At 42.0% G+C, this 18667-nt stretch overlaps 8 protein-coding genes across 8 annotated transcripts; 4 read left to right on the forward strand and 4 right to left on the reverse strand.

Annotated features, from left to right (window-relative positions):
• Nucleotides 1–3231: 3231 nt before the first annotated feature.
• On the reverse strand, nt 3232–3606 carry LOC147070999 (histone H2B-like). Its single transcript, XM_085948943.1, has one exon. It carries the CDS (start codon nt 3604–3606, stop codon nt 3232–3234), a length of 375 nt encoding a protein of 124 aa, XP_085805069.1.
• Nucleotides 3607–3916: 310 nt separating this feature from the next.
• On the forward strand, nt 3917–4291 carry LOC147071000 (histone H2A). Its single transcript, XM_085948944.1, has one exon. It carries the CDS (start codon nt 3917–3919, stop codon nt 4289–4291), a length of 375 nt encoding a protein of 124 aa, XP_085805070.1.
• An 863-nt stretch (nt 4292–5154) lies between these two features.
• On the reverse strand, nt 5155–5565 carry LOC147071001 (histone H3). The gene has a single exon (XM_085948945.1). It carries the CDS (start codon nt 5563–5565, stop codon nt 5155–5157), a length of 411 nt encoding a protein of 136 aa, XP_085805071.1.
• Nucleotides 5566–6077: 512 nt separating this feature from the next.
• On the forward strand, nt 6078–6389 carry LOC147071002 (histone H4). Its single transcript, XM_085948947.1, has one exon. It carries the CDS (start codon nt 6078–6080, stop codon nt 6387–6389), a length of 312 nt encoding a protein of 103 aa, XP_085805073.1.
• A 5519-nt stretch (nt 6390–11908) lies between these two features.
• On the reverse strand, nt 11909–12283 carry LOC147071003 (histone H2B-like). Its single transcript, XM_085948948.1, has one exon. The coding sequence runs from the start codon at nt 12281–12283 to the stop codon at nt 11909–11911; it is 375 nt and encodes a 124-aa protein (XP_085805074.1).
• Nucleotides 12284–12593: 310 nt separating this feature from the next.
• On the forward strand, nt 12594–12968 carry LOC147071004 (histone H2A). The gene has a single exon (XM_085948949.1). It carries the CDS (start codon nt 12594–12596, stop codon nt 12966–12968), a length of 375 nt encoding a protein of 124 aa, XP_085805075.1.
• Nucleotides 12969–13831: 863 nt separating this feature from the next.
• Nucleotides 13832–14242, reverse strand: LOC147071005 (histone H3). Its single transcript, XM_085948950.1, has one exon. It carries the CDS (start codon nt 14240–14242, stop codon nt 13832–13834), a length of 411 nt encoding a protein of 136 aa, XP_085805076.1.
• Nucleotides 14243–14754: 512 nt separating this feature from the next.
• Nucleotides 14755–15066, forward strand: LOC147071006 (histone H4). The gene has a single exon (XM_085948951.1). It carries the CDS (start codon nt 14755–14757, stop codon nt 15064–15066), a length of 312 nt encoding a protein of 103 aa, XP_085805077.1.
• Nucleotides 15067–18667: the final 3601 nt, after the last annotated feature.

The following is an 18667-nucleotide window of genomic DNA, read 5'->3' on the forward strand; positions in this document are numbered from 1 at the left end:
ACCGCGACCGCATGCATCGTCAGCCGCTGTAGATGAGAATAATCATTTCAAATTTAGTTAATTAATAATATTACTGCAAATCTGACTTTAGATTTTAGTGAATGAATTTTTAAAAATCGGGCATCACAGTTGGAGCTCCGTAACTGATGCGACCGAATTATGACAATTTATCAGCTATCTTTTCACATAAGCTTTAAATAATTTACGCGTCGGTTATTTTATCACATTTCTTTTATTTATTAGCATTTTAACCTACTAAGCATTATTTCCATACGGCAACACATACCTAACCTAGCCTCTTGCCATATTAATATGATAATATTAAATTATGTATTTGCGAGTTCCGGAGGTAATATTTGAAGGTATCGTGTATTATTATTACATTATTATTTTATATTATATGACAACTGTACGTTGTCGGTTGGTGTTATCTAACATATTTCACTAGACAAAACCTCGCGCTCATCTGTCATTTGCGATTATGTATGCAGGTAATATGTTTATAATAAATTATAAAATACCTTATTATTTGCCAATGTCTACTTGAAATAATGAATTTTAATATTAAGGGATGATCAATGCATACGACCGTTTCCTTAAATTTATTGCTGTCTAGGGTTTTTATGATCTACTTGCATGTTTAATTAGTGACATATTGCAGCATTTCGTCTTACCGATCTACCTACCGTTTTATTCATTTAACAGTTATAATAAGATACATGACTGAGCATATAGCATAATTTTAGCTACAATTAGTTGATATCATATCACTAAATATATGTAGTTACTTAATAGTCTTTAGGTATTTTCTCTGGATAGGTATTGACCATGATTTAATTGAATCGAGTGAGTTATTATTGCATTGCGCTTATTTGTTTATTTATTTTTATAGTAACAAGAAAATACAGCACCGCCGGTGGTCATGCAGCGTGCGGTGTCTCATCACTCTGACCTAACCTAACTGCACGGACTGGGTACGGATGCATCGAAGGATTCTCAACACTGGTTTCACATAATCAATCACCCGAGGCGCAGCCAAGCGCCACAGAACGCTGAAAAAAAGATGGGTTAGTGAAGAAGCCTGTAATATATAGGTACTTATATCATTATATTATTTATTTAGCATTTCTGCAATATGACATTTCGTATATCAATATGCTTTAAGTTATCGGCTTATAATAATCCTGGGTATATTCTTAGTATACACTTTTTAATTTGAATACATTATAATATTATAAGGTTATTGCGGGTGATAGGTATTATATTTTATGTATTTATATTTTCAGATATGTCAGTGGATGAACGTACTCTCTGCCGACGACCGTGGTGTTCCGTTGCAAATACGGTCCGGGTGAGAGACTCCGCGGGTCAAATACACACCTACAAGTAAGAGAAAGTGTAAGGTATAAATTACTATAAGCTAAAAAGTACAGGGATAATTTTATATAAAAATTAAAAACTGATGTCTAGTGTTGTGCTGCGATTGCATGCAAATCTGTATGCCTATGAAGAAATTTAACGTCTACTTCTATGTACATATATACATATAAATTTTGAGACCATTTAATTTGGTAAAGTAGAACAATTAAAATAATATGTTAAAATCAAATAAAACTGCCAATAATGCATAAGCATCATACTTTTGGGTAACGATGTATCAATCCTGAAGATTTTTTTGGAAACAGAAGGAGCCTTATGTCAGTGAACTCCACAAATATTAACAAACATCATTCAGTTGCGATTCTGATTGTCTCACTTGACTCATTTGACGACTGTCATTTATTATGTGCATTACGATTACTTCACTGTGAAGTGTAGTCTTATCGGCCGCTTATCGTTGACGATTATGATGTTATGTGTTAGCTTTTATTCCCATTCTTACCAATTTGTTATTTTGTTTTTACAGATTATTTTTACTTGACAACACGAGCGACTCCGTCCATCAAGCTCAACCGCATGCGGAAGAACGTCAGTGAGTCGGCCGGAGTTAGCACAAGACGATCGCGGCATACAAACATTACTGTATCGGGCGAAGACGACGGCGGCGGCCCCGCGGTGCTCGATGCAGTCGGCGGTGTTCACGAAGTTCTGCAGCAGGCGAGCAGACGGACGATGGTGCACGGTATCACGGTGCACGACGGTGAAGAAGGAAGCACGACACGAGAATAGAATGTTCAATTCGAATAATTAGTTACCTAACGATAGATTGCGATAGGTACGGCGCGATCGGTCGCTCGCTCGCTCACTGCGCCTCCCTCCCTCCCGCGATAGATAGATAGATAGATGGATGGATGGATAGTGTGAAGCGAAATATCGTAAATAAATAAATAGTTAGTTAGTTAATTAAATATGATAATATGATATAATATTATGGGTGCGTTTAATATGACCGATGCGAAGCATACATACGACAGAAATATGAGAGTAGAAAACCATAGCAACCCATAATCATCAACAACAACCGACAACAAAAATGTCATTATTTGTTACTATCAAGTACCTATATGAAATCAAATATAAAGACATTGGAAGGATCACTCTAAGATATCGATCGGGGATTCGGAATAAACTATTCCCTATTCCCTATTCCCGAATCCGTGTGTCATGTACGTATGTAACATATAATCTATCGTACAATGCAAAATTATCCGATTCGCATTATTTATGTATCGCAGATCGCATATCGAAGGATCGATGAAATAACAAACAGATGTGTAATATCATGTTATGTAGGTACCTAAATCTAATGTGATGTTTTCTTTTTCAGATGCACGCACGCACGCACGCACGCATGCATTCCATGCACCTAAGATGTATGGATAATATTATTAATAGTATAATGATGACTTATTGTTGTATATTACTGAATAATAATAAAATTATTCACAGATACATCGATTCTTATTATTTTCCTATCATATCATCCTTCGTGGCGGGCTCAGTTAGTTATCTAGTCTAGTTTATAATAATACGGTGTGTTGGATAGTGATATAATAATAATTATAAGCGTAGATACAAGATAATTATTGTAACAAATATTCGTATTATTATTACAATAGGTGGGCGGTCAGTCGATTTATTTATTTATTTTTCCTGCCTGGCATAAATATTGATAGCGAAACATGCGATTCGATCAATTCGATTTGAAAATATTGGCGGCCCTTAAAAGGGCCTTTGCTGATGGGTTTTTGTTTTTCTTTCTTCTTTCTTCTTTCTTCATTTTCATCGACTTCACTTGGAGCTGGTGTATTTGGTGACTGCCTTTGTTCCTTCGCTGACGGCGTGCTTGGCGAGCTCTCCGGGCAGAAGGAGCCTGACGGCGGTCTGGATCTCCCTGCTGGTGATGGTGGAGCGCTTGTTGTAGTGGGCGAGGCGCGACGCTTCGGCGGCGATCCTCTCGAAGATGTCGTTGACGAAGCTGTTCATGATGCTCATCGCCTTACTGGAGATTCCGGTGTCGGGGTGCACCTGCTTGAGCACCTTGTAGATGTAGATTGCGTAACTCTCCTTCCTCCTCCTCTTTGTCTTCTTCTTGTCTCCCTTGGAGATGTTCTTCTGGGCTTTGCCGGATTTCTTGGCGGCCTTTCCGCTAGTCTTGGGCGGCATGATGATCGGCGACGGGTATTACGATAACGATAGATAGATTAGGTAGGTGTGTGCGGTGTCAATCGGCGGCGGTGGCTCGAGTGAGAATGCGCCGAAAACATTTTTTTACCGCTTCCCATCACTGTGTAGAGCGAACGGCGCGCGGCTTTGCGAGTCGCGTGATGCGCCGCACATCTCCCGCTGCGGGCGCACCGCAGCACGGCAATACCGCGTGGAAAAAAAATTCTAACAAACTTCACAAAGGACCGTCCGTCGATTCAGGTCGACGCTTCTTTCGCACAGTTAATTTTCAACACTACCCCGTCTCGCCATGTCTGGTCGCGGAAAAGGCGGTAAAGTCAAGGGAAAGGCAAAGTCTCGTTCGAATCGCGCTGGACTCCAGTTCCCCGTCGGTCGCATACACAGGCTCCTGCGCAAGGGAAACTACGCCGAGAGGGTGGGTGCCGGTGCGCCGGTGTACCTGGCCGCCGTCATGGAATACCTCGCCGCCGAAGTACTCGAGTTGGCGGGAAACGCGGCCCGCGACAACAAGAAGACCAGGATTATCCCTCGTCATTTGCAGCTCGCCATCCGCAACGACGAGGAGCTGAACAAGCTGCTCTCCGGCGTCACCATCGCCCAGGGAGGAGTGCTGCCCAACATCCAGGCGGTGCTCTTGCCCAAGAAGACTGAGAAGAAGGCGTAAAAAAAAAAAAAAAAATATAAAGATTACATGCATATTAATCCATCTATCGTCGTACAAAAGGCCCTTTTCAGGGCCGCCATTTTTATTCAAATTCGAGTGGTAGCGTATCCGTGTCGAGCTCGTTATTGTGTTGCTTATAAAATTGATTGAAATAATTAATTATTCATCGACAGTAGGACATTATTGAAATTGTTATTATTATAGGTATTAGCGCAATACAGAGAGTACTGTCCATGTTACAATAAATGTTCTGCAAATTCAATATTTGAAAATACATCTAAAATAAAAAGTAGGTATATAATTTCGTAGTAATTCATGAGGAGATAGAGATGCGTCGATCTCTTGTTTGTTAAGATTGGCGGTTTCAGTAGTTTAAATAGTTTTGTAGGATAATGATTGTGATATATGTACCTATTTATATAGGTGAGGAGCATCTATGTAAGATATGATAAGAGGCTGTTTAATTAATATTATGAGGGTAGATATTATTTGATGAATCTCACCTCGCACGCGTTGCGTTATTATATTATATTATATTATTAGGTGGCATGGCACCTAAGTATATTTTATTTAATATCGACTGTTCAATTGAACAATTACAACAGACGCAAAATTACTTACAAAACTATTTATCCAAAAATAGTGGAAACACGCAGAATGATATTATATTATACTTACTTGGAAAATAGATAGCCAAGTAGGTAGTATAATAATATACTACTATTATTACAGGCACATAACGACCGATCGATCGCTCACGGATGCGTAAACATTCGAATGTCAAAAAATTTGCGGCCCTGAAAAGGGCCTTTTGTGATAGATAGATAGATGGGTATGATAAATATTATTATTTTTTTTAATTTTTAAGCGCGTTCGCCGCGGATTCGTCTCGCCAGCTGGATATCCTTGGGCATGATGGTGACGCGTTTGGCGTGGATGGCGCAAAGGTTCGTGTCCTCGAATAGACCGACGAGGTACGCCTCGCTGGCCTCCTGCAGCGCCATGACGGCGGAGCTCTGGAAGCGCAGATCGGTCTTGAAATCTTGAGCGATCTCGCGCACCAGTCGCTGGAAGGGCAGCTTGCGGATGAGGAGCTCAGTGCTCTTCTGATAGCGACGGATCTCACGGAGAGCGACCGTACCGGGCCTGTAACGATGGGGCTTCTTCACGCCTCCTGTGGCCGGCGCGCTTTTCCTCGCGGCCTTCGTGGCGAGCTGTTTGCGGGGAGCTTTTCCGCCGGTGGATTTTCGGGCAGTCTGCTTGGTACGAGCCATGTCTTTTTCTTCTTCTTCTTCAAAGTAGTAGGTTCTGAAACGAGCGTTCAACGAGGAGTGCGCGCGCGAGCCTACTCGGTGACTTATATAGAGAGATCCGCTCGCTGCGATTGGTCGACGCGGTCGCCTTCGGCGGAACAGTGGGGGGTGATCACTTTCGTCGGCGTATCGTTTTGAGGTCGAAATATTGCCTGAAAGTTCATTTTTTTTTTAAATATCCTTTTTTATTCTATTCCGCAATTATTATTAATAGCCGTTATCTTTATTGCGCACTCGCTTTGCGCGAAATGCGCAGCACTGGGCGTGGTTGCGCCGCGGCGCGCCAGAGCGAGACGCACTCGCCCGCGCCTTGAATTCGCAAGGAAGAGGGAGCGAGACGTCGCATACGCGCGTCTATAAAAAGAGACGTCAGAAAATTAAAAGATTCATAATTCGTCTGGCGGCCGCAGTGAGCGCATCGCATCGCATCGTTTCGATTTTTGACATCATCCACTTTTTGACACGCATACAAGATGACCGGTCGCGGTAAAGGAGGAAAGGGATTGGGAAAAGGTGGCGCCAAGCGTCACAGGAAGGTTCTTCGCGATAACATCCAGGGCATCACGAAGCCTGCGATCCGTCGTCTGGCACGTCGCGGCGGAGTCAAGCGCATATCTGGCTTGATTTACGAAGAGACCCGAGGAGTCCTGAAGGTGTTCCTCGAGAACGTCATCAGGGACGCCGTCACCTACACGGAGCACGCGAAGAGGAAGACCGTCACCGCCATGGACGTCGTGTACGCCCTGAAGAGACAGGGTCGCACCCTGTACGGTTTCGGCGGCTAAGCTGGCCAATACGATACGATACCATCTCGTCTTGATACAATACAGACTGACTACTACAATATAATGATGGATGAGTGGGTTGGTTTTAATGCTATGCCCGCTTAACTATTATTATGTGAATATATCTATCTACTCGCATACAAACGGCCCTTTTCAGGGCCACCATGTCTATTTCGTTCGATCCGTTTGCATTCGTATAGTATCGCAGTAATAATGCATGCAGTGGTGTGTGCATAGAAGGGTGGAGGTGAAATACAATTTATTTTATACGTTTCTGAACTGAAAATATGTTTGATTTGCTTAGGTTAGGTTTGATTTTGACAGGTTAGATTTGATTTGATTAAGTTAGGTTAGATTTGGTAATGTATTCGTCGCCACTATTAAATATAATCTAAACACACGATTAAGACAATTATACTAATAATATTTTAATTGATTAATAATGTCAATAAATAACCATCGAACACTGTAATTTTGATAAATTTTGAAAATTTCGATATCCATTTTAAAAAACCGACTTAGGGTTTTCAAAGTATTAATAATATTACAATTAATATTTCGAATCGTAATAAAAAGGGTACCAATTTAAGTACCTACTTTTGTAAAAGTTAAATGAAGGAATTTCGAAAATGGAAATTCTGATAATGTAAGTCTAAGGACTCGGTTGCTTTCCTAATTTACAAATAAGAATTGTTCTTTAGATCTGTCAATTAACTTTGCAAACAAATTTGTCAATTAATTTTATTTTGAAAATAATCAACGAAACATTTTACGAAAAACATCTGATACTAAGGAAAGTGACAGATAGTCAGCTGTCTTTGACGTTTATGTAAATATTTACGAAAATAAATTCGATTTGAAAGTCAATCGGATAATTAATAGCCTAGACACCAACCTATTACTAAGGTGGTGATTCTAAATAATATAAAGTTAAATAATATTGATTAAGTGTATTCCAAAAGTGTCAATCAAGAACATTAGTTGATCACCCTCTCCCCGAATAGGACCGAGCTAGCCAAACGAAGGTTCTTAATCGGTCCGAGGGCAGGACCGGTTGAAGATGAAGTACCTTTGAGACTATTCCAGGACTGGGGTATCGTCATTAGGTTTGATTTGGTTAGGTTAGGTTATTAGGTTAGGTTTGATTTGATTAGGTTAGGTTTGATTTGATTGAGTTAGGTTTGATTTGATTAGGTTAGGTTTGATTTGGTCAGGTTAGGTTTGATTTGATTAGCTTAGGTTTGATTTGATTAAGTTAGGTTTGATTTGATTAGGTTAGGTTTGATTTGGTTAGGTTAGGTTAGGTTAGGTTATTAGGTTAGGTTTGATTTGATTAGGTTAGGTTTGATTTGATTAAGTTAGGTTTGATTTGGTTAGGTTAGGTTAGGTTATTAGGTTAGGTTTGATTTGATTAGGTTAGGTTTGATTTGATTGAGTTAGGTTTGATTTGATTTGATTAGGTTAGGTTTGATTTGGTTAGGTTAGGTTAGGTTAGGTTATTAGGTTAGGTTTGATTTGATCAGGTTAGGTTTGATTTGATTGGGTTAGGTTTGATTTGATTAGGTTAGGTTTGATTTGATTGAGTTAGGTTTGATTTGATTAAGTTAGGTTTGATTTGATTAGGTTAGGTTTGATTTGGTTAGGTTAGGTTATTAGGTTAGGTTAGGTTTGATTTGGTTAGGTTAGGTTAGGTTATTAGGTTAGGTTAGGTTTGATTTGGTTAGGTTAGGTAAACCTAACCTAACCAAATCAAACCTAACCTAATCAAATCAAACCTAACTTAATCAAATCAAACCTAACCTAACCTAACCTAACCTAATCAAATCAAACCTAACCTAACCAAAACAAACGTAACCTAATCAAATCAAACCTAACCTGATCAAATCAAACCTAACCTAATCAAATCAAACCTAACCTGATCAAATCAAACCTAACCTGTTCACATCAAACCTAACTTAATCAAATCAAACCTAACTTAATCAAATTAAACCTAACCTAATCAAATCAAACCTAACCTGATCAAATCAAACCTAACCTGTTCACATCAAACCTAACTTAATCAAATCAAACCTAACTTAATCAAATTAAACCTAACCTAATCAAATCAAACCTAACCTGATCAAATCAAACCTAACCTGTTCACATCAAACCTAACTTAATCAAATCAAACCTAACTTAATCAAATTAAACCTAACCTAATCAAATCAAACCTAACCTGATCAAATCAAACCTAACCTGTTCACATCAAACCTAACCTAATCAAATCAAACCTAACTTAATCAAATTAAACCTAACCTAATCAAATCAAACCTAACCTGATCAAATCAAACCTAACCTGTTCACATCAAACCTAACTTAATCAAATCAAACCTAACTCAGTCAAATCAAACCTAACCTAATCAAATCAAATCAAACCTAACCTAACCAAAACAAACCTAACCTAATCAAATCAAACCTAACCTAATCAAATCAAACCTAACTTAATCAAATTAAACCTAACCTAATCAAATCAAACCTAACCTGATCAAATCAAACCTAACCTGTTCACATCAAACCTAACTTAATCAAATCAAACCTAACTCAGTCAAATCAAACCTAACCAAATCAAAAAAAAAAAAAAAAAAATGAATTTAGTGTTAATTTTAAATTTTAGCTAGGTGAGTGAGTATTCGTCTTGACATAAGACAATGTAATAATATTATGCAATTTACGTATGGAGTACCTATACGAATTGAATAAAGAAATAACGACGTATCTACGTGTTCGATATCAGTCGACACCTGAATTGTGTTGGTAGCCCTGAAAAGGGCTTTTGTTTCAATAAAATGCGAGCGAGCGCGTATTATTCATCTCCATCTCTATCCTCATTCATCTCGTCTATTGTCGTCGTCGTCATCCACCCGAGATACCCCCCTTCCCGGGCTGCCGTCGTCGCATCATCGTCATCGTGATGATTAGATTAGATTCGATCGCGGCTTCTTACTTCTTCGCAGCGGCTTTCTTCGCGGCGGGCTTCTTCGCAGCGGCCTTCTTGGGCTTAGGCGCCTTCGGCTTCTTGGTGGGCGGCTTGGCTGACTTCTTCGCCTTGGTGGGGGTCTTGGGCTTGGCGGCCTTCTTGGCGGCGGGGGCGGCCTTCTTGGGGGAGGCGGCTTTCTTGGCGGCTGCGGCCGATCTGGCCGCGGTTTCGAGAGGAGCCGACGACTTTCTCATGGCGGTCGCGGGCTTCTTCTTTGCGGCTGCGGCCGAAGACTTGCCTCCGCCGGCCGCGGCGCCCTTCTTCTCCTTGGATGAGGCAGGGCGCGATTTCTTCGCGGCGGGCTTCTTGCCAGAGGCGGAGCCGCCCGCAGATTTGGCCTTGCCGGCTTCCAGTTTGAACGAACCGGAGGCCCCCTTGCCTTTGGTCTGCACTAGGGCGCCGGATTCGACGGCACCCTTCAGGTATTTCTTGATGAATGGCGCCAGCTTGTCGGCGTCCACCTTGTAGTTGGCCGAGATGTATTTTTTGATCGCCTGCAGGGAGGATCCGGCGCGCTCTTTCAGCTCTTTGATGGCGCTGTTGACCATCTCAGAGGTCTTGGGATGCGTCGGCTTGACCTTGGGCTTCTTCGCGGCTTTGCCTGCTGCCGATTTCTTCGCGGGGGTAGAGGGCACCGGCGAAGCGGTGACGGGTGCTGCTGTATCTGCCATCTTTGCGTTATTCGATTGATTGAATAGTAGAATGAAATATAATATTAAATTATATTATATTATATCGCGGCGTATATTCTGCTTGCTATCTATCTGTACGATGCGCTAGAGTGAAACGACTCGAACGGCTCGCGGATTGTATACGGCGAGAGCGAGACGGGTGCCGCAGTACCGATGTGCGAACGCCGCTCTCAGAGATGACGTTCGTCTAGATCGGCGATTTTAGTCACGAATTGCACCGGCATTTTTGCTTCGATCTCTCGATATTTTTCAATTTTTCGCAGCCGCCGCCCTAGCGAGGGGGTTCAGGGGTGGGCGGTTGCGCCGCCCACCGATCTGTCTGTCGTTTCAAAGCGGGCGAATGGTCGCGAGTCTGTTCTCGGGCTCGCGGGATGCGTTTCAAATTGGAATTGTGTCCGCGCGCGCACATAACGTGTCGGGAAAATGGCCGTAGATTCGTTAAAAATTATCAGATTCCGACGATCGAGCCTTCGTCCGGCGCGTCGATATACCTTCTCGCGTTTGCAATCGGCCGCGGGCCCCTGGCGCCCCCGCGGGCGTCGCGATCCGCCCCCGAGTCGGCCGGAGTTAGCACAAGACGATCGCGGCATACAAACATTACTGTATCGGGCGAAGACGACGGCGGCGGCCCCGCGGTGCTCGATGCAGTCGGCGGTGTTCACGAAGTTCTGCAGCAGGCGAGCAGACGGACGATGGTGCACGGTATCACGGTGCACGACGGTGAAGAAGGAAGCACGACACGAGAATAGAATGTTCAATTCGAATAATTAGTTACCTAACGATAGATTGCGATAGGTACGGCGCGATCGGTCGCTCGCTCGCTCACTGCGCCTCCCTCCCTCCCGCGATAGATAGATAGATAGATGGATGGATGGATAGTGTGAAGCGAAATATCGTAAATAAATAAATAGTTAGTTAGTTAATTAAATATGATAATATGATATAATATTATGGGTGCGTTTAATATGACCGATGCGAAGCATACATACGACAGAAATATGAGAGTAGAAAACCATAGCAACCCATAATCATCAACAACAACCGACAACAAAAATGTCATTATTTGTTACTATCAAGTACCTATATGAAATCAAATATAAAGACATTGGAAGGATCACTCTAAGATATCGATCGGGGATTCGGAATAAACTATTCCCTATTCCCTATTCCCGAATCCGTGTGTCATGTACGTATGTAACATATAATCTATCGTACAATGCAAAATTATCCGATTCGCATTATTTATGTATCGCAGATCGCATATCGAAGGATCGATGAAATAACAAACAGATGTGTAATATCATGTTATGTAGGTACCTAAATCTAATGTGATGTTTTCTTTTTCAGATGCACGCACGCACGCACGCACGCATGCATTCCATGCACCTAAGATGTATGGATAATATTATTAATAGTATAATGATGACTTATTGTTGTATATTACTGAATAATAATAAAATTATTCACAGATACATCGATTCTTATTATTTTCCTATCATATCATCCTTCGTGGCGGGCTCAGTTAGTTATCTAGTCTAGTTTATAATAATACGGTGTGTTGGATAGTGATATAATAATAATTATAAGCGTAGATACAAGATAATTATTGTAACAAATATTCGTATTATTATTACAATAGGTGGGCGGTCAGTCGATTTATTTATTTATTTTTCCTGCCTGGCATAAATATTGATAGCGAAACATGCGATTCGATCAATTCGATTTGAAAATATTGGCGGCCCTTAAAAGGGCCTTTGCTGATGGGTTTTTGTTTTTCTTTCTTCTTTCTTCTTTCTTCATTTTCATCGACTTCACTTGGAGCTGGTGTATTTGGTGACTGCCTTTGTTCCTTCGCTGACGGCGTGCTTGGCGAGCTCTCCGGGCAGAAGGAGCCTGACGGCGGTCTGGATCTCCCTGCTGGTGATGGTGGAGCGCTTGTTGTAGTGGGCGAGGCGCGACGCTTCGGCGGCGATCCTCTCGAAGATGTCGTTGACGAAGCTGTTCATGATGCTCATCGCCTTACTGGAGATTCCGGTGTCGGGGTGCACCTGCTTGAGCACCTTGTAGATGTAGATTGCGTAACTCTCCTTCCTCCTCCTCTTTGTCTTCTTCTTGTCTCCCTTGGAGATGTTCTTCTGGGCTTTGCCGGATTTCTTGGCGGCCTTTCCGCTAGTCTTGGGCGGCATGATGATCGGCGACGGGTATTACGATAACGATAGATAGATTAGGTAGGTGTGTGCGGTGTCAATCGGCGGCGGTGGCTCGAGTGAGAATGCGCCGAAAACATTTTTTTACCGCTTCCCATCACTGTGTAGAGCGAACGGCGCGCGGCTTTGCGAGTCGCGTGATGCGCCGCACATCTCCCGCTGCGGGCGCACCGCAGCACGGCAATACCGCGTGGAAAAAAAATTCTAACAAACTTCACAAAGGACCGTCCGTCGATTCAGGTCGACGCTTCTTTCGCACAGTTAATTTTCAACACTACCCCGTCTCGCCATGTCTGGTCGCGGAAAAGGCGGTAAAGTCAAGGGAAAGGCAAAGTCTCGTTCGAATCGCGCTGGACTCCAGTTCCCCGTCGGTCGCATACACAGGCTCCTGCGCAAGGGAAACTACGCCGAGAGGGTGGGTGCCGGTGCGCCGGTGTACCTGGCCGCCGTCATGGAATACCTCGCCGCCGAAGTACTCGAGTTGGCGGGAAACGCGGCCCGCGACAACAAGAAGACCAGGATTATCCCTCGTCATTTGCAGCTCGCCATCCGCAACGACGAGGAGCTGAACAAGCTGCTCTCCGGCGTCACCATCGCCCAGGGAGGAGTGCTGCCCAACATCCAGGCGGTGCTCTTGCCCAAGAAGACTGAGAAGAAGGCGTAAAAAAAAAAAAAAAAATATAAAGATTACATGCATATTAATCCATCTATCGTCGTACAAAAGGCCCTTTTCAGGGCCGCCATTTTTATTCAAATTCGAGTGGTAGCGTATCCGTGTCGAGCTCGTTATTGTGTTGCTTATAAAATTGATTGAAATAATTAATTATTCATCGACAGTAGGACATTATTGAAATTGTTATTATTATAGGTATTAGCGCAATACAGAGAGTACTGTCCATGTTACAATAAATGTTCTGCAAATTCAATATTTGAAAATACATCTAAAATAAAAAGTAGGTATATAATTTCGTAGTAATTCATGAGGAGATAGAGATGCGTCGATCTCTTGTTTGTTAAGATTGGCGGTTTCAGTAGTTTAAATAGTTTTGTAGGATAATGATTGTGATATATGTACCTATTTATATAGGTGAGGAGCATCTATGTAAGATATGATAAGAGGCTGTTTAATTAATATTATGAGGGTAGATATTATTTGATGAATCTCACCTCGCACGCGTTGCGTTATTATATTATATTATATTATTAGGTGGCATGGCACCTAAGTATATTTTATTTAATATCGACTGTTCAATTGAACAATTACAACAGACGCAAAATTACTTACAAAACTATTTATCCAAAAATAGTGGAAACACGCAGAATGATATTATATTATACTTACTTGGAAAATAGATAGCCAAGTAGGTAGTATAATAATATACTACTATTATTACAGGCACATAACGACCGATCGATCGCTCACGGATGCGTAAACATTCGAATGTCAAAAAATTTGCGGCCCTGAAAAGGGCCTTTTGTGATAGATAGATAGATGGGTATGATAAATATTATTATTTTTTTTAATTTTTAAGCGCGTTCGCCGCGGATTCGTCTCGCCAGCTGGATATCCTTGGGCATGATGGTGACGCGTTTGGCGTGGATGGCGCAAAGGTTCGTGTCCTCGAATAGACCGACGAGGTACGCCTCGCTGGCCTCCTGCAGCGCCATGACGGCGGAGCTCTGGAAGCGCAGATCGGTCTTGAAATCTTGAGCGATCTCGCGCACCAGTCGCTGGAAGGGCAGCTTGCGGATGAGGAGCTCAGTGCTCTTCTGATAGCGACGGATCTCACGGAGAGCGACCGTACCGGGCCTGTAACGATGGGGCTTCTTCACGCCTCCTGTGGCCGGCGCGCTTTTCCTCGCGGCCTTCGTGGCGAGCTGTTTGCGGGGAGCTTTTCCGCCGGTGGATTTTCGGGCAGTCTGCTTGGTACGAGCCATGTCTTTTTCTTCTTCTTCTTCAAAGTAGTAGGTTCTGAAACGAGCGTTCAACGAGGAGTGCGCGCGCGAGCCTACTCGGTGACTTATATAGAGAGATCCGCTCGCTGCGATTGGTCGACGCGGTCGCCTTCGGCGGAACAGTGGGGGGTGATCACTTTCGTCGGCGTATCGTTTTGAGGTCGAAATATTGCCTGAAAGTTCATTTTTTTTTTAAATATCCTTTTTTATTCTATTCCGCAATTATTATTAATAGCCGTTATCTTTATTGCGCACTCGCTTTGCGCGAAATGCGCAGCACTGGGCGTGGTTGCGCCGCGGCGCGCCAGAGCGAGACGCACTCGCCCGCGCCTTGAATTCGCAAGGAAGAGGGAGCGAGACGTCGCATACGCGCGTCTATAAAAAGAGACGTCAGAAAATTAAAAGATTCATAATTCGTCTGGCGGCCGCAGTGAGCGCATCGCATCGCATCGTTTCGATTTTTGACATCATCCACTTTTTGACACGCATACAAGATGACCGGTCGCGGTAAAGGAGGAAAGGGATTGGGAAAAGGTGGCGCCAAGCGTCACAGGAAGGTTCTTCGCGATAACATCCAGGGCATCACGAAGCCTGCGATCCGTCGTCTGGCACGTCGCGGCGGAGTCAAGCGCATATCTGGCTTGATTTACGAAGAGACCCGAGGAGTCCTGAAGGTGTTCCTCGAGAACGTCATCAGGGACGCCGTCACCTACACGGAGCACGCGAAGAGGAAGACCGTCACCGCCATGGACGTCGTGTACGCCCTGAAGAGACAGGGTCGCACCCTGTACGGTTTCGGCGGCTAAGCTGGCCAATACGATACGATACCATCTCGTCTTGATACAATACAGACTGACTACTACAATATAATGATGGATGAGTGGGTTGGTTTTAATGCTATGCCCGCTTAACTATTATTATGTGAATATATCTATCTACTCGCATACAAACGGCCCTTTTCAGGGCCACCATGTCTATTTCGTTCGATCCGTTTGCATTCGTATAGTATCGCAGTAATAATGCATGCAGTGGTGTGTGCATAGAAGGGTGGAGGTGAAATACAATTTATTTTATACGTTTCTGAACTGAAAATATGTTTGATTTGCTTAGGTTAGGTTTGATTTTGACAGGTTAGATTTGATTTGATTAAGTTAGGTTAGATTTGGTAATGTATTCGTCGCCACTATTAAATATAATCTAAACACACGATTAAGACAATTATACTAATAATATTTTAATTGATTAATAATGTCAATAAATAACCATCGAACACTGTAATTTTGATAAATTTTGAAAATTTCGATATCCATTTTAAAAAACCGACTTAGGGTTTTCAAAGTATTAATAATATTACAATTAATATTTCGAATCGTAATAAAAAGGGTACCAATTTAAGTACCTACTTTTGTAAAAGTTAAATGAAGGAATTTCGAAAATGGAAATTCTGATAATGTAAGTCTAAGGACTCGGTTGCTTTCCTAATTTACAAATAAGAATTGTTCTTTAGATCTGTCAATTAACTTTGCAAACAAATTTGTCAATTAATTTTATTTTGAAAATAATCAACGAAACATTTTACGAAAAACATCTGATACTAAGGAAAGTGACAGATAGTCAGCTGTCTTTGACGTTTATGTAAATATTTACGAAAATAAATTCGATTTGAAAGTCAATCGGATAATTAATAGCCTAGACACCAACCTATTACTAAGGTGGTGATTCTAAATAATATAAAGTTAAATAATATTGATTAAGTGTATTCCAAAAGTGTCAATCAAGAACATTAGTTGATCACCCTCTCCCCGAATAGGACCGAGCTAGCCAAACGAAGGTTCTTAATCGGTCCGAGGGCAGGACCGGTTGAAGATGAAGTACCTTTGAGACTATTCCAGGACTGGGGTATCGTCATTAGGTTTGATTTGGTTAGGTTAGGTTATTAGGTTAGGTTTGATTTGATTAGGTTAGGTTTGATTTGATTGAGTTAGGTTTGATTTGATTAGGTTAGGTTTGATTTGGTCAGGTTAGGTTTGATTTGATTAGCTTAGGTTTGATTTGATTAAGTTAGGTTTGATTTGATTAGGTTAGGTTTGATTTGGTTAGGTTAGGTTAGGTTAGGTTATTAGGTTAGGTTTGATTTGATTAGGTTAGGTTTGATTTGATTAAGTTAGGTTTGATTTGGTTAGGTTAGGTTAGGTTATTAGGTTAGGTTTGATTTGATTAGGTTAGGTTTGATTTGATTGAGTTAGGTTTGATTTGATTTGATTAGGTTAGGTTTGATTTGGTTAGGTTAGGTTAGGTTAGGTTATTAGGTTAGGTTTGATTTGATCAGGTTAGGTTTGATTTGATTGGGTTAGGTTTGATTTGATTAGGTTAGGTTTGATTTGATTGAGTTAGGTTTGATTTGATTAAGTTAGGTTTGATTTGATTAGGTTAGGTTTGATTTGGTTAGGTTAGGTTATTAGGTTAGGTTAGGTTTGATTTGGTTAGGTTAGGTTAGGTTATTAGGTTAGGTTAGGTTTGATTTGGTTAGGTTAGGTAAACCTAACCTAACCAAATCAAACCTAACCTAATCAAATCAAACCTAACTTAATCAAATCAAACCTAACCTAACCTAACCTAACCTAATCAAATCAAACCTAACCTAACCAAAACAAACGTAACCTAATCAAATCAAACCTAACCTGATCAAATCAAACCTAACCTAATCAAATCAAACCTAACCTGATCAAATCAAACCTAACCTGTTCACATCAAACCTAACTTAATCAAATCAAACCTAACTTAATCAAATTAAACCTAACCTAATCAAATCAAACCTAACCTGATCAAATCAAACCTAACCTGTTCACATCAAACCTAACTTAATCAAATCAAACCTAACTTAATCAAATTAAACCTAACCTAATCAAATCAAACCTAACCTGATCAAATCAAACCTAACCTGTTCACATCAAACCTAACTTAATCAAATCAAACCTAACTTAATCAAATTAAACCTAACCTAATCAAATCAAACCTAACCTGATCAAATCAAACCTAACCTGTTCACATCAAACCTAACCTAATCAAATCAAACCTAACTTAATCAAATTAAACCTAACCTAATCAAATCAAACCTAACCTGATCAAATCAAACCTAACCTGTTCACATCAAACCTAACTTAATCAAATCAAACCTAACTCAGTCAAATCAAACCTAACCTAATCAAATCAAATCAAACCTAACCTAACCAAAACAAACCTAACCTAATCAAATCAAACCTAACCTAATCAAATCAAACCTAACTTAATCAAATTAAACCTAACCTAATCAAATCAAACCTAACCTGATCAAATCAAACCTAACCTGTTCACATCAAACCTAACTTAATCAAATCAAACCTAACTCAGTCAAATCAAACCTAACCAAATCAAAAAAAAAAAAAAAAAAATGAATTTAGTGTTAATTTTAAATTTTAGCTAGGTGAGTGAGTATTCGTCTTGACATAAGACAATGTAATAATATTATGCAATTTACGTATGGAGTACCTATACGAATTGAATAAAGAAATAACGACGTATCTACGTGTTCGATATCAGTCGACACCTGAATTGTGTTGGTAGCCCTGAAAAGGGCTTTTGTTTCAATAAAATGCGAGCGAGCGCGTATTATTCATCTCCATCTCTATCCTCATTCATCTCGTCTATTGTCGTCGTCGTCATCCACCCGAGATACCCCCCTTCCCGGGCTGCCGTCGTCGCATCATCGTCATCGTGATGATTAGATTAGATTCGATCGCGGCTTCTTACTTCTTCGCAGCGGCTTTCTTCGCGGCGGGCTTCTTCGCAGCGGCCTTCTTGGGCTTAGGCGCCTTCGGCTTCTTGGTGGGCGGCTTGGCTGACTTCTTCGCCTTGGTGGGGGTCTTGGGCTTGGCGGCCTTCTTGGCGGCGGGGGCGGCCTTCTTGGGGGAGGCGGCTTTCTTGGCGGCTGCGGCCGATCTGGCCGCGGTTTCGAGAGGAGCCGACGACTTTCTCATGGCGGTCGCGGGCTTCTTCTTTGCGGCTGCGGCCGAAGACTTGCCTCCGCCGGCCGCGGCGCCCTTCTTCTCCTTGGATGAGGCAGGGCGCGATTTCTTCGCGGCGGGCTTCTTGCCAGAGGCGGAGCCGCCCGCAGATTTGGCCTTGCCGGCTTCCAGTTTGAACGAACCGGAGGCCCCCTTGCCTTTGGTCTGCACTAGGGCGCCGGATTCGACGGCACCCTTCAGGTATTTCTTGATGAATGGCGCCAGCTTGTCGGCGTCCACCTTGTAGTTGGCCGAGATGTATTTTTTGATCGCCTGCAGGGAGGATCCGGCGCGCTCTTTCAGCTCTTTGATGGCGCTGTTGACCATCTCAGAGGTCTTGGGATGCGTCGGCTTGACCTTGGGC

The sequence above is a fragment of the Rhyacophila brunnea genome, unplaced genomic scaffold (genome assembly GCF_057557595.1).
Source record: "Rhyacophila brunnea isolate RB1 unplaced genomic scaffold, BYU_Rbru_1.0 scaffold_21, whole genome shotgun sequence".
Taxonomy (NCBI): Eukaryota; Metazoa; Arthropoda; class Insecta; order Trichoptera; family Rhyacophilidae; genus Rhyacophila; species Rhyacophila brunnea.

Bases quoted from the DNA above. Each gene is read 5' to 3' on its own strand.
- LOC147071000 (XM_085948944.1), top strand. From the start codon at position 3,917: ATGTCTGGTCGCGGAAAAGGCGGTAAAGTCAAGGGAAAGGCAAAGTCT.
- LOC147071004 (XM_085948949.1), top strand. From the start codon at position 12,594: ATGTCTGGTCGCGGAAAAGGCGGTAAAGTCAAGGGAAAGGCAAAGTCT.
- LOC147071003 (XM_085948948.1), bottom strand. From the start codon at position 12,283: ATGCCGCCCAAGACTAGCGGAAAGGCCGCCAAGAAATCCGGCAAAGCC.
- LOC147070999 (XM_085948943.1), bottom strand. From the start codon at position 3,606: ATGCCGCCCAAGACTAGCGGAAAGGCCGCCAAGAAATCCGGCAAAGCC.
- LOC147071006 (XM_085948951.1), top strand. From the start codon at position 14,755: ATGACCGGTCGCGGTAAAGGAGGAAAGGGATTGGGAAAAGGTGGCGCC.
- LOC147071002 (XM_085948947.1), top strand. From the start codon at position 6,078: ATGACCGGTCGCGGTAAAGGAGGAAAGGGATTGGGAAAAGGTGGCGCC.
- LOC147071005 (XM_085948950.1), bottom strand. From the start codon at position 14,242: ATGGCTCGTACCAAGCAGACTGCCCGAAAATCCACCGGCGGAAAAGCT.
- LOC147071001 (XM_085948945.1), bottom strand. From the start codon at position 5,565: ATGGCTCGTACCAAGCAGACTGCCCGAAAATCCACCGGCGGAAAAGCT.